Below are 14,891 nucleotides of genomic sequence, written 5' to 3' on the forward strand. Positions count from 1 at the left end.
GAAGCACGAAGTGCTCTAAAACTTCCTGGTAGACGGCTGCGTTGATCTTGGACCACAGAAAACACAGTGGACCAACACCAGCAGATGACATGGCACCTCAAACCATCACTGACTGTGGAAACTTTACACTGGACTTCAAGCAACGTGGATTATGTGCCTCTCCTCTCTTCCTCCAGACTCTGGGACCTTGATTTCCAAAGGAAATGCAAAATGTACTTTCATCAGAGAACATAACTCAGCAGCAGTCCAGTCCTTTTTGTCTTTAGCCCAGGCGAGACGCTTCTGACGCGGTGTCTTGTTCAAGAGTGGCTTGACACAAAGAATGCAACAGCTGAAACCCATGTCTTGCATATGTCTGTGCGTGGTGGTTCTTGAAGCACTGACTCCAGCTGCAGTCCACTCTTAGTGAATCTCCCCCACATTTTTGAATGGGTTTTGTTTCACAATCCTCTCCATGGTGCGGTTATCCCTATTGCTTGTACACTTTTTTTCTACCCCATCTTTTCCTTCCCTTCGCCTCTCTATTAATGTGCTTGGACACAGAGCTCTGTGAACAGCAAGCCTCTTTAGCTATGACCTTTTGTGTCTTGCCCTCCTTGTGCAAGGTGTCAATGGTCGTCTTTTGGACAGCTGTCAAGTCAGCAGTCTTCCCCATGATTGTGTTGCCTACAGATCTAGACTGAGAGACCCTTTAAAGGCCTTTGCAGGTGTTTTGGGTTAATTAACTGATTAGAGTGTGGCACCAGGTGTCTTCAATATTGAACCTTTTCACAATATTCAAATTTTCTGAGATACTGAATTTGGGTTTTTCATTAGTCATCATCATCATCTTCTTCCGCTTCATCTGGGGCCGGGTCACGGGGGCAGCAGTCTATGCAGAGATGCCCAGACTTCCCTCTCCCCAGACACTTCCTCCAGCTCTTCCGGGGGGACACCAAGGCGTTCCCAGGCCAGCCGGGAGACATAGTCCCTCCAGCGTGTCCTAGGTCTTCCCCAGGAAGGCATTCCGGAGGCATCCAAAACAGATGCCCAAGCCACCTCAGCTGACCCCTCTCGATGTGGAGGAGCTGCGGCTCTACTCTGAGCTCCTCCCGGGTGACCGAGCTTCTCACCCTATCTCTAAAGGATTGCCCAGCCACCCTACGGAGAAAGCTCATTTCGGCCACCTGTATCCGGGATCTTGTCCTTTCGGTCATGACCCATAGGTGAGTGTAGGAACGTAGATTGACCGGTAAATCGAGAGCTTCGCCTTGCAGCTCAGCTCTTTCTTCACCACGACAAAGCAATACATCGACCGCATTACTGCAGAAGCTGCACCGATCCGTCTGTCAATCTCCCGTTCCATCCTTCCCTCACTCGTTATCAAGACCCCTAGATACTTAAACTCCTCCACTTGAGGCAGGCACTCTCCACCAACCTGAAGTGGGCAAGCCACCCTTTTCTGACTGAGGACCATGGCCTCGGATTTGGAGGTACTGATTCTCATCCCCACCGCTTCACACTCGGCTGCAAACTGTCCCAGTGCATGCTGAAGGTCCTGGCTTGAAGGGGCCAACACGACAACATCATCCGCAAAGAGCAGAGACGAAATTGCGTGGTCCCCAAACTTGACACCCTCCGGCCCCTGGCTGCGCCTAGAAATTCTGTCCATAAAAATTACGAACAGAACCGGCGACAAAGGGCAGCCCTGCCGAAGTCCAACATGCATTGGGAACAAGTCTGACTTACTGCCGGCAATGCGGACCAAGCTCCTGCTTCGGTTGTACAGGGACCTGACAGCCCTTAGCAAAGGACCCAGGACCCCATATTCCCGAAGCACCCTCCACAGGATGCCGCGAGGGACATAGTCGAATGCCTTCTCCAAATCCACAAAACACATGTGGAGTGGTTGGGCAAACTCCCATGAACCCTCCAGCACCCCGTAGAGGGTATAGAGCTGGTCCAGTGTTCCACAGCCCGGACGAAAACCACACTGTTCCTCCTGAATCCGAGGTTCTACTATCGGCCGTATTCCCCTCTCCAGTACCCTGGCATAGACTTTCCCAGGGAGGCTGAGAAGTGTGATCCCCCTGTAGTTGGAACACACCCTCCGGTCCCCCTTCTTAAAAAGAGGGACCACCACCCCAGTCTGCCATCCCAGAGGCACTGGCCCCGACCGCCACGCGATGTTGCACAGGCATGTCAACCAAGACAGCCCCACAACATCCAGAGACTTGAGGTATTCAGGGCGGATCTCATCCACCCCCGTTGCCTTGCCACCGAGGAGTTTCTTGACCACCTCTGTGACTTCAGCCCGGGTGATGGACGAGACCTCTGAGCCCTCATCCTCTGCTACCTCAATGGAAGACGTGACGGCGGGATTGAGGAGATCCTCGAAGTACTCCTTCCACCGCCCGACGACATCCCCAGTTGAGGTCAACAGCTGCCCACCTCTACTGTAAACAGCGTTGGTAGGGCACTGTTTCCCTCTCCTGAGGCGCCGGACGGTTTGCCAGAATCTCTTTGAGGCCAGCCTATAGTCCTTTTCCATGGCCTCACCGAACTCCTCCCAGGCCCGAGTTTTTGCCTCCACAACCACCCGGGCTGCAGTCCGCTTGGCCTGCCGGTACCCGTCAGCTGCCTCAGGAGTCCCACAAGCCAAGCAGGCCTTATAGGACTCCTTCTTCAGCTTGACGGCATCCCTTACTTCCGGTGTCCACCACCGGGTTCGGGGGTTGCCGCCTCGACAGGCACCGGAGACCTTACGGCCACAGCTCCGAGCGGCCGCTTCGACGATGGCGGTGGAGAACATGGTCCACTCGAACTCAATATCTCCAGTCAAAGCTCTGCCGGAGGTGGGAGTTAAAGATCTCTCTGACAGGAGACTCGGCCAGACGTTCCCAGCAGACCCTTACAGTACGCTTGGGTCTGCCGAGTCTGTCCAGCTTCCTCCCCCGCCATCGGATCCAACTCACCACCAGGTGGTGATCAGTTGACAGCTCCGCCCCTCTCTTCACCCGAGTGTCCAAGACATACGGCCGCAGGTCAGATGAAACAACAACAAAGTTGATCATCGACCTATGGCCTAAGGTGTCCTGGTGCCACGTGTACTGATGGACACCCTTATGCTTGAACATGGTGTTCATTATGGACAAACTGTGACTAGCACAGAAGTCCAATAACTGAACACCGCTCAGGTTCAGATCAGGGGGGCCGTTCCTCCCAATCACGCCCCTCCAGGTGTCACTGTCATTGCCCGCGTGGGCGTTGAAGTCCCCCAGTAGAACGATAGAGTCCCCAGTCGGAGCACTTTCCAGCACCCCTCCCAGAGACTCCAAGAAGGTTGGGTACTCTTCACTGCCGTTCGGCCCGTAGGCACAAACAACAGTGAGAGACCTATCCCCGACCTGTAGGCGCAGGGAAACGACCCTCTCGTTCACCGGGGTAAACTCCAACACATGGCGGCAGAGCTGGGGAGCTATAAGCAAACCCACACCAGCCCGGCGCCTCTCCCCATGGGCAACTCCAGAGTGGTGAAGAGTCCATCCTCTCTCAAGGAGTGTGGTTCCAGAGCCCAAGCCGTGCGTAGAGGTGATCCCGACTATCTCTAGTCGGAACCTCTCAACCTCACGCACGATCTCAGGCTCCTTCCCCGCCAGCGAGGTGAAGTTCCACGTCCCTAGAGTTAGTTTCCGTGTCCAGGGATCGGGTTGCCAAGGCCTCCGACTTCGACTGCTGCCCGATCCTCTCCGCACCGACCTTTTATGGTCCCTCCTGTGGGTGGTGAGCCCACATGAAGGCGGCCCCAAGTTGCTCGTTCGGGCTGAGCCCGGCCGGGCCCCATGGGGAAAGGCCCGGCCACCAGGCGCTCGCATACGAGCCCCAACCCCGGGCCTGGCTCCAGGGTGGGGCCCCGGCTGCGCCATACCGGGCGACGTCACGGTGCTTGAAATGTTACTCATCATTAAAGGGTTTTGAACCGCTCATAGTCTGACCCGTCACCCATGACCTTTTTGCCTTGGGAGACCCTACCAGGGGCATATAGCCCCAGACAACATAGCTCCTAGGGTCACTCAGGTTCTCAAACCCCTCCACCACGTTAAGGTGGCAGTTCAAGGAAGGTTCTAATCATAGAAATGTAAAGAAATCAACACTTGAAATATATCAGTCTGTGTGGAATGAATGTATACATTATACAAGTTTCACTTTTTGAATGGAATTACTGAAATAAATCAAGTTTTATGTCCAGCACCTGTATAAGACGTGTTTGTATTCACTGAACAATCATCTCGTGCACCTATGGCTAGATGAAGCTGTCTAGAACGCTGATGTATACAAATGACAGCTTGTTAAAATTTTGCTAGTTAGCTGTGGAACAGAACTAACCCAAAATCATAATGTAACCATAGCAGTATGGCCAGTATGCATTAAGTTATACAATTTTAAGAGGCACAGCAGACACAACATTCGCCAAGTTAATCTGTGGTAAAACAGCTTACAAAAGATGGGCATATATTGAGTCTTGAAATAACAGTGCTTTATTAGTTTATTGATTTGTCATGTCATGTCAATCTTCAAATGTTACATTCAAGCTCATTATTAATGTTACATTCACACACTTTAGTGATAATAGATCATTCTGCCCACCCCCCCTTCATCAATACAGTTAGAAATATGCTATACATAATATTGGAAACAAAGTTCCTCCTGCTGCTGAGTTTTTCCACAGCCATTGAGCCACGTGGTAAAAGAACACAAATTATTTTAAAAGGGTACAATGGAAGTGGAAACCTAAAACAGAGGGTCTGTGTAAAAATAACACTGTTTCACTGTTCACATGAACAGTATGCCGCAATTTGTAGTCATTTTGAGTAGTTGAAAGAATTGTCTTAACACAGGAACAGATGTAAATTTTCTGTCCATCAAAACTAGTCCACACTTTGGCAAGGTGATGAATCAGGACACAACAACTCATAATCCTAAACCAAAGTATGCATTCATACAATCCCTCTCTGAAGGAAGTAATTTGGCATTTTGTTGCAAATCTAGCCCTCGCTTCTTCACAAGAGTATCTTCACCTGGCTGATGGAGGGCAGCTTGTCCAGAAGCATCTGAAATACATCTGATGGAGAATTTGCTGGGGTTGCCTGCACATTTAGCTGTCCCACTCACGTCTGATAGTTTTCTGAGAGTTACCAAATAGATGCACAATGTCTGGTATGGAGCAAATAAAATAAAGTGGTGTTTTCCTCCTCCAAAAATAGCCACAGTTATTCCAGTCCATACTGGAGATCACCAACCCCCTTAAAGAAACTTGTGGATATGAATACATATAAATGTAATTGATGTTAACTCTACCATGCTGCTTGTATATCACTTTTGACTTCTGGGCTAGACGTAGATGATTGAGAGAGTACACATCCAATTTGGCCAATTTCTTCTCCAAGATGTTTTCCTGCATCCTCCTAATGTATAAAAAGATGTGTTTAAGCAGTGACAGGAGGGACTTCCTATTATATTGCAAAATGAATGCAAGGAAGTGTACAAGTGCAATTTGTTTTGGAAAAAGGGTGAAGAATTGGGACACGTCTAACACAGGAGAACAAGTATTTGATACACTGCCGATTTTGCAGGTTTTCCCACTTACAAAGCATGTAGACATCTGTAATTTTTATCATAGGTACCCTTCAACTGTGAGTGATGGAATCTAAAATCCAGAAAATCACATTGTATGATTTTTAAGCATTTTATTACATTACATATGTATTTGATACATCAGAAAAGCAGAACTTAATATTTGGTATAGAAACCTTTGTTTGCAATTACAGAGATCATACGTTTCCTGTAGACCTTCTCCAGATCCTTCAGGTTTCGGGGCTGTCGCTGGGCAATACAGACTTTCAGCTCCCTCCAAAGATTTTCTATTGGGTTCGGGTCTGGAGACTGGCTAGGCCACTCCAGGACCTTGAGATGTTTCTTACAGAGCCGCTGTGTGTTTCGGGTCGTTGTTATGCTGGAAGACCCAGCCATGACCCATCTTCAATGCTCTTACTGAGGGAAGGAGGTTGTTGCCCAAGATCTCGCGATACATGGCCCCATCCATCCTCCACTCAATTCGGTGCAGTTGTCCTGTCCCCTTTGCAGAAAAGCATCCCCAAAGAATGATGTTTCCACCTCCATGCTTCACGGTTGGGATGGTGTTCTTGGGGTTGTACTTATTCTTCTTCTTCCTCCAAACACGAGTTTAGACCAAAAAGATAAATTTTTGTCTCATCAGACCACATGACCTTCTTCCATTCCTCCTCTGGATCATCCAGATGGTCATTGGCAAACTTCAGACGGGCCTGGACATGCGCTGGCTTGAGAAGGGGGACCTTGCGTGCGCTGCAGGATTTTAATCCATGACGGCATAGTGTGTTACTTATGGTTTTCTTTGAGACTGTTGTCCCAGCTCTCTTCAGGTCATTGACCAGGTCCTGCCGTGTAGTTCTTGGCTAATCCCTCATGATCATTGATGCCCCACAAGGTGAGATCTTCCATGGAGCCCCAGACCGAGGGAGATTGACCGTCATCTTGAACTTCTTCTATTTTCTGATAATTGCGCCAAAAGTTGTTGCCTTTTCACTAAGCTGCTTGCCTGTTGCCCTGTAGCCCATCCCAGCCTTGTGCAGTTCTACAATTTTATCCCTGATGTCCTAACACAGCTCTCTGGTCTTGGCCATTGTGGAGAGGTTGGAGTCTGTTTGATTGAGTGTGTGGACAGGTGTCTTTTATACAGGTAACGAGTTCAAACAGGTGCAGTTAATACAGGTAATGAGTGGAGAACAGGAGGGCTTCTTAAATAAAAACGAACAGGTCTGTGAGAGCCGGAATTCTTACTGGTTGGTAGGTGATCAAATGTTATGCAATAAAATACAAATTAATTATTTAAAAATCATACAGTGTGATATTCTGGATTTTTTAGATTCCGTCTCTCACAGTTGATGTGACCTCTACATGCTTTGTAAGTAGGAAAACCTGCAAAATCGGCAGTGTATCAAATACTTGTTCTCCCCACTGTATCTGCGGTGGGACTCAAACACCAGTTGCGGTGTGGAAGGCTGCATCTTTAACCACTACACTATTTAACAAGGGCCGTTCTGTTAGTGACATTCGCTCTTCTTGGCCGTTTCCGCTTAAGTGGTCCGGAAAAGAAATGGTTGTGTTTGCTAAGCTTTGTGTTGTATTAAATGTGTTGTATTAGCAAACTATTTTAATTTCAGAAGGATGTATGCTGGTTTTGCATAGATAATGTGCAAAATACTGTGTTTTCCTGAGCATACCATGTGTGACAGACAAATGAGAGGAGAGAGAGAGAAAGAGAGAGAAATTGAAAGAGAAGTGTAGTGTTCTTCCTGCCCCTCAACTAATTTGAAATCACCTCCAGTGACAGATGATGCAACACTCTTTATACTCCTATTTGCTTCCCATCAGACACAGTCGCCAAGGACCACCGGGAAGTCATGGGGCTCCATGGCAAAAGGTAGCCTAGCGGTTAGCACATCTGACTGGTAACCACAAGGTTGCTATATCGACTACCTGAATCCTCAGGAATGTGTCATATTGTCTCTGTGAAAGACAGAGCAAACATGTTCCCTGGTGGAAGCTCTGGCAGCAATTGTGGAAGCCTAATATCAGTTTGACTATGCAAACCATTCCTTATTAAATATGGTATTTTGTCAAAAAGCACAGAAATGCATCTAACATGAATTCCACCAGCCGTTTTAGAGAGGGGGACTGCACTTTATTTGTTGATAAACAATACATTTTTGTAATTATAGACTACTTATAATTACAAAAATGTATTGTTTATGAGCCAATGAAGTGCAGTCACCCTGCTCTAAAACGACTGGTGGGATTCATGTTAGATTCTTAAAAAGAGCTGATTACATATAGGACAATTTGATGGTGATATTATTAGGAAATAATGTATAACTTTTGATCACCCACCAAGGATGTAGGGCTTCTTATGTACTCCGATTGAATTAATAGGTATGGCTGCAAATGTATTTAAACCTAGCCAACTGGTTTATGAGATGTTTATATTGTTTGGAATCCATGTTGTTCCTGCTTTCTAAAGGCAGAGAAAATGCTTTTCCCATTGTACATTTTAAATACAGAATTCATAGAAAATATTGATCTGTACACTGTTAATTTAGTTGAAAAGAATAGGATCCCAATCATTTTGTTGGTCAACATTGTGTGTGTTGAGTGGGGTGACTCACATAAGCTTTTTAAATCAAGTGCATTTTTATTACATTTGCTTTTAGATAGGTCTATTCATTAACATAATTAAATATATTATTTTAAGTGGCACATAATTATAAAATCCTTTTTATAATGGCACTTTTTTAAATAGTGGTATGATATTTCATTAAAATACATTGTAGCTCTCAGTGGTGTATTTTCATCACCAAATGTATTTCATAATTTCATGGTCAATTTCATGGTACCCAATAATAAAAAAATTCATGATCACAAGGGAAATGTAATTCAATGCAAGGGTGTTGTCCTTAGCCTGTGACTGGCGAAAACTTTCTCCTTCACTGGTCATGGCTACAATGCAGTGCCAGCTCTAGCCTTTTCAGGGCCCTTAGCAAAATTTGATTTGGTGGCCCATCCCACCTACAAAACTGTTACCCAGCCAATGGAGTGGACTTCTGCCAATCAAAATCATAACCCCAGAAATTAATCACATGACATCCAATTCTCAGTTCCCCTGGTAGCTATATAAAATATATAGCAATCAACACATGAAAAGTTAACTGGGAATACAATGCGTAGTGTGAAAAATTCATTCTAATTGTTTGGAATAAAGATGGAAAGCAAGAGAAAGCAAGCATTCAGAGCTGAAGAAGTCAGTGTTTTTCTTGACGAGGTAGAGAGGCACCAGCACCTATCCATCAAAGATAGTACCAGTATGATGCGGGGTTTCAGACTCATGAATGGTTAATTTTGAACACAAAATTATTTATTGTTTTACGTACATTTTTCTTTATCCTCAGTTAACCAATTACATTAAATTACATTTACATATGATTTATGTACTGTATGATGGGACAGTTCTCACTTTCTGACAACCCTGTCTCAGAATAGGATGGATGGGTCCCAAATGGAAGCCTATTGCCTATAGAACCCTGGTGAAAAGTAAGGTGCAGCAGAATGAAAGATTATAAAATGATGGCCAACTTTTTTCCTCAAGTTTGTGAAAAGGTACTATGATCTATTTCCATCGTCTTCCACTGTTCAGGATGTTTTCGCCCATGAAAGTTTTGATGGATTTTCAAAGGCTTCTTGGTGAGATCACACAGAAAAGGCCCTACAAGAGTGACAGGCTATTGATCTTTGTCATTATGTATATTTTTATAACACTCCTTAACTGAGACCCATCCTTATCATTCGTCTGCAGTATTCAGTAACTGATTCATTATTGGTCTTGTCACAGAAACAAAATGGACCAAGTGCATTTCTGTACTTCCTGTAATTCAGCTATTTTGTCTTGTGTTCTCTGTAGTGCTGGGTACGATGCGGTGCTCGACAGAAATGTGGCCATCAAGAAGCTCAGCAGACCCTTTCAGAACCAGACCCACGCCAAGAGGGCCTATAGGGAGCTCGTGCTCATGAAATGTGTCAATCACAAAAACGTGAGTTAAGATGTCATGTTTCTATGGTAAAACAAATGACAAAAGTCTAGCTACTGTTCTTTGGTCATACATTTGTTTATGTCACGGTGCTGATAAATGTACAGTGGGGAGAACAAGTATTTGATACACTGCTGATTTGGCAGGTTTTCCCACTTACAAAGCATGTAGAAGTCTGTAATTTTTTATCCTAGGTACTCTTCAACTGTGAGTGACGGAATCTAAAACAAAAATCCAGAAAATGTGTATGATTTTTAATTAATTAATTTGCATTTTATTGCATGACATAAGTATTTGATACATCAGAATAGCAGAACTTAATATTTGGTACAGAAACCTTTGTTTGCAATTACAGAGATCATACGTTTCCTGTAGTTCTTGACCAGGTTTGCACACACTGCAGCTGGGATTTTGGCCCACTCCTCCATACAGACCTTCTCCAGATCCTTCAGGTTACGGGGCTGTCGCTGGGCAATACCCCGGGAGATACTGGGGGAGGTGCTGCGGGAGTATGGGGTGAGGAGGTCCCTTCTGAGGGCTGTCCAATCCCTGTACGTCCAAAGTGAGAGCTGTGTTCGGGTTCTCTGTAGTTAGTCGGACTCGTTCCAGGTGGGGGTTGGACTCCGCCATGGCTGCGCTTTGTCACCAATCCTGTTTGTAACTTTTATGAAAAGAGAGCTGAGCTGGAAGGCAAAGCTCTCGATATACCGGTCAATTTTCGTTACCCTCACCTATGGTCATGAAGGCTGGGTCATAACCGAAAGAACATGATCGCGAGTACAAGCGGCTGAAATGGGTTTTCTCAGAAGGGTGGCTGGCTTCTCCCTTAGGGATAGGGTGAGAAGCTCAGAGTAGAGTCTCCTTTTGCGAAAGGAGCCAGTTGAGGTGGTTTGGGCATCTGGTAAGGATGCCCCCAGGACATCTCCCTAGGGAGGTATTCCAGGCACGTCCAGCTGGGAGGAGACCCCGGGGTAGGCCCAGGACTAGGTGGAGAGATTATATTTCGACACTGGCCTGGGAACGCCTCGGGATCCCCCAGTCAGAGCTGGCAAATGTGGCTCGGGAAAGGGAAGTTTTGGGTCCCCTGCTGGAGCTGCTGCCCCCGCGACTTGATACTGGATAAGCAGATGAAGATGAGATGAGACAATATGATTTTCTGGATTTTTGTTTTATATTCCATCTCTCACAGTTGAAGTGTACCTATGATAAAAATGACAGACCTCTACATGCTTTGTAAGTTGGAAAATCTGCAAAATCGGCAGTGTATCAAATACTTGTTCTCCCCACTGTAAGTACCTCCCTTGTAAATAGAGAAGTTTGATCAGAATGAGTTCCATGCCTGCCTGGGGAAATAAGATGGGAAAGGATGCTTTGAGAGAGAGTCAAAGTGAGTGAGAGGGCAAAGGTAGAGAGATATAGAGAACACCAGAGAGTGGGAGATACACAGCTCAAAGCTTTTTCCACAGATGTAATTCTTAGTAATGCTGTCCCTCTGTCTTCTATCTCACTCTCTTTCTCTTTCATCAATGTCTATTGGTTTCTCTGTCTCTCCCCTTACCTCTTTGTTTCGCTGTCTATCTCTTTCTCTCTCAGCATTGTCCTTGTTCATGTATGGTTATTTCCAAAACCCTGGAGTCCTCACCATCCGCATGTTTGTGTGTGCTTGCATGTGTTTGTGGTATTGTGTATCCTTTGTGTCTAGAGCAATCCCCTTTTCACTTTCATCTCCCAGTTGCTGCAGTGTTGCATGTACTCTTATGAAGCTGTTGAAAAGAACATGGGCAAAGAAATGAGGTGTTAATGTTTTCAGGGGACTTTAATATTAGTTCATCAAGGGCAAAATGTTGACCTAGATTTTTCTGTGTTGTCTTTTCCGTTTAGATCATCAGTTTATTAAATGTTTTCACACCACAGAGATCACTAGAAGACTTTCAGGATGTGTAAGTATGGAAAATGACTTTCCAAAGTGAAATGTATAATTTAAGGAGATTATATATTAAATGTATATACAATCTTTTCCCCATTTTATCTGATGTTTAATCTGATTTCACAACAGAGGAGACATATTATATTATGCACCTTTAAGAGTTGTTAAGTTATTCTCAATGGGTGAAAATGGGAAGAAGGTAGTAGTGTAATTTAAAGCCCCTGGCTCTGTTTGTATTGAATGATGAATGAAGGTGTCGACTAATGATCCTACAGTGAATGGAAGTCAGGATAGTTGTCTAAGGCAATTTACTTTGTAAATCCCCATTTACAAGTGTGGAAGGAACGTTTTCCCTTGGAGGAGTGACATTTATTTTCAGTGGGTTGCTTCCAATTTAAATCTTCTAAATTATAAGAGACAGTTTATTACTAAATGGAATGAAGCACACTGAGCTTGAAATGGAAATATGCTTAAATTAAAAACAATTATGTGCTTTTGTATTTATTTATTTTGTATGTACACATACTGTATTTATATTTTTAATGCACAGCCCATTTGATTCAGTTGTTGGAAACATAAGATGACAAGCAGCCTAATACATTAAAAAGCATGACAATGGCCACTAATAAGTGTAGAAAAAGAATAGGGTATGGCGATTCCTATGATGCTGTGCAGAGTGGTGTCAATAATGTTGGGAAGAGAAGTGAATGCAAAAGAGAAGGAGGGAAATGAGGATGGAGAGTGGAAATAATAATTTGAATTACTTCCTCTTCGGATTGAAGTATCTAATTTCTTCTACTAGACCTCTGTTCCAATGGAAATTATCAGAAGACTAATGGTGAAGTGTAGGCTCTTAAAACTTGTGCAACTATGGTGTTATTTGGTATTCACTGGGTTTTCACTTTCAAAACTATTTTTAATTTGGGACCATCTATAATCAGCTGTGAAAATGTACTGTAACTGTATAGATCACCTTCTCAGGTACCTGGTGATGGAGCTGATGGACGCCAACCTATGCCAGGTGATCCAGATGGAATTGGACCACGAGAGAATGTCCTACCTGCTCTATCAGATGCTGTGTGGCATCAAACACCTGCATTCAGCTGGAATTATACACAGGGTGAGACTGTGTGTGTACTTGTTTCCCTAACTTTTTGGGACATTATAACATCAAACATAGTGAAAAAAACAATACCCTTAAAAAGCTTATGGGTTAGTGTTTGGAGTTAAAGATGCATTCCGCCACTGGTTGTAAAAGGGGCAAAAACAGATTTCTGAAAATAATGTACTGTCATGTTTGTCAATATATGTTTCCCATGTCATCAAACCCACTTGATTTCAAACTTGGAATTTTATGGATAACTGAGGTATGGTAGCTATTCTACGTTATATATTACAACATATAACAAGATAGCTTGTTATTCACAAATGTCATGGAATGCATCTTTAATGTTTAGGGCTACAGTAAGTTTAATCATAAAAGTTAGATAATTGAGGTTAATGGCGTTCCAAATTGCAACGGTAGCTAAGATAACCATATCAATCATCTCCGACAGTTTTTTTTTTTATTGCCAAAGGACATAACAAAAATAGCAAGGTAACATAAAATGCACATAGTATAGAATTATTGGAGTAGCTTATCTGTTTTTTTTTTTTTTATCAACCTAAGATTGCATGCTAGCAAGTAGTTTCCCTTCTGTTGTACTCACCAAAGATTCTTAAACTTTATCCGGAAGAAAAACGGCACTTCACGATAACTAAGCCTAAATTGTTTATCCCGTATATTAAGTGGTCAGTTTCACTATATCTCACTCTGTCTTCGTCTAACAATTCACTTGACAAGAGGAAAAAAGAAAAGGGTAGTTCATCTTCTCTAGCTATACGGAATAGGGTGACTCAGTCAACAACACAAAGCAGCACCATCTAGGGGAATGGAAGATCACAGCAATTACAATACTTTGTCCCTGTGCATCTTAGATGGTCTACATTTACATACCCTTGAATGTTTGGCCTTGTTACACACACACAAGGTGACACACACAGGTGAAAATTAAAATTAAAGGTGAATTTCCTACACCTGTGGCTTTTTAAGTTGCAATTAGTATCTGTGTATAGTCAATTAGTTTTTTGGCTCTCATGTGGATGCACTGAGCAGGCTAGATACTGAGCCATGGGGAGTAGTAAAGAACTGTCAAAAGACCTGCGTAACAAGGTAACAGAACTTTATAAAGATGGAAAAGGATATAAAAAGACATATAAAGCCTGGCAAATGCCAGTCAGTACTGTTCAATTACTTATTAAGAAGTGGAAAATTCAGGGATCTCTTGATACCAAGCCAAGGTCAGGTAGAACAACAAAGATTTCAGACAGAACTGCCAGAAGAATTGTTCGGGATACAAAGAAAAACCCACTGGTAACCTCAGAAGAAATACAGGCTGCTCTGGAAAAAGACGGTGACGTTGTTTCAAGGAGCACAATATGACGATACTTGAACAAAATTTAGCTGCATGGTTGAGTTGCCAGAAAGAAGCCTTTACTGCGCCAATGCCACAAAAAAGCGCGGTTACACTATGCCCGACAACAACTTGACACACCTCACAGCTTCTGGCACACTGTAATTTGTGTGATGAGACCAAAACAGAGCTTTATGGTCACAACCATAAGTGCTATGTTTGGAGAGGGGTCAACAAGGCCTATAGTGGACAGAATGCCATCCCCACTGTGAAGCTTGGTGGTGGTTCACTGATGTTTTGGGGGTGTGTGACCTCTAAAGGCATGGGGAATTTTGTGAAAATGTATGGCAAGATGAATGCAGCATGTTATCAGAAAATGCTGGCAGACAATTTGCATTCTTCTGCACGAAAGCTATGCATGGGATGCTCTTGGACTTTCCACCACGACAATGACCCAAAGCACAAGGCCAAGTTGACCCTCCAGTGGTTACAGCAGAAAAAGGTGAAGGTTCTGGAGTGGCCATCAGTCACAACCAAAGACTTTGCATGACCTGGAGGCATTTTGCCAAGACGAATGGGAAGCAATACCACCTGCAAGAATTTTGGGCCTCATAGACAACTATTACAAAAGATTGGACGCTGTCATTGATGCTAAAGGGGGCAATACACCGTATTAAGAAATAAGGTTATGCAAACTTTTGGTGTCAGTTAACTTTTTTCTTTGTTGCCATGTTTTGTAATATGATTGTGCCATTCTGTTATGACCTACATTTGAATGTGTATGCCATAAGAAATAATAGATGTGTTTTGCCAGCTCGTAGATGGTATATATTACCAATTCTCCAAGGGTAT

The 14,891-nt window shown here is 44.0% G+C and overlaps 1 protein-coding gene across 12 annotated transcripts in view; it reads left to right on the forward strand.

Annotated features, from left to right (window-relative positions):
* The window catches only part of mapk10 (mitogen-activated protein kinase 10), a 132,993-nt gene that overhangs the window by 64,577 nt on the left and 53,525 nt on the right, over positions 1-14,891 (forward strand). For all 12 annotated transcript variants that reach the window (XM_029125127.2, XM_029125124.2, XM_029125131.2 and 9 more), the window contains 3 exons: positions 9,533-9,662; positions 11,541-11,599; positions 12,568-12,706. In XM_029125127.2, coding sequence (XP_028980960.1) covers positions 9,533-9,662; positions 11,541-11,599; positions 12,568-12,706 — 328 coding nt within the window. The remainder of the gene's footprint in view (positions 1-9,532; positions 9,663-11,540; positions 11,600-12,567; positions 12,707-14,891) is intronic.

This window comes from Esox lucius, chromosome 14, assembly GCF_011004845.1.
Source record: "Esox lucius isolate fEsoLuc1 chromosome 14, fEsoLuc1.pri, whole genome shotgun sequence".
Classification (NCBI taxonomy): domain Eukaryota; kingdom Metazoa; phylum Chordata; class Actinopteri; order Esociformes; family Esocidae; genus Esox; species Esox lucius.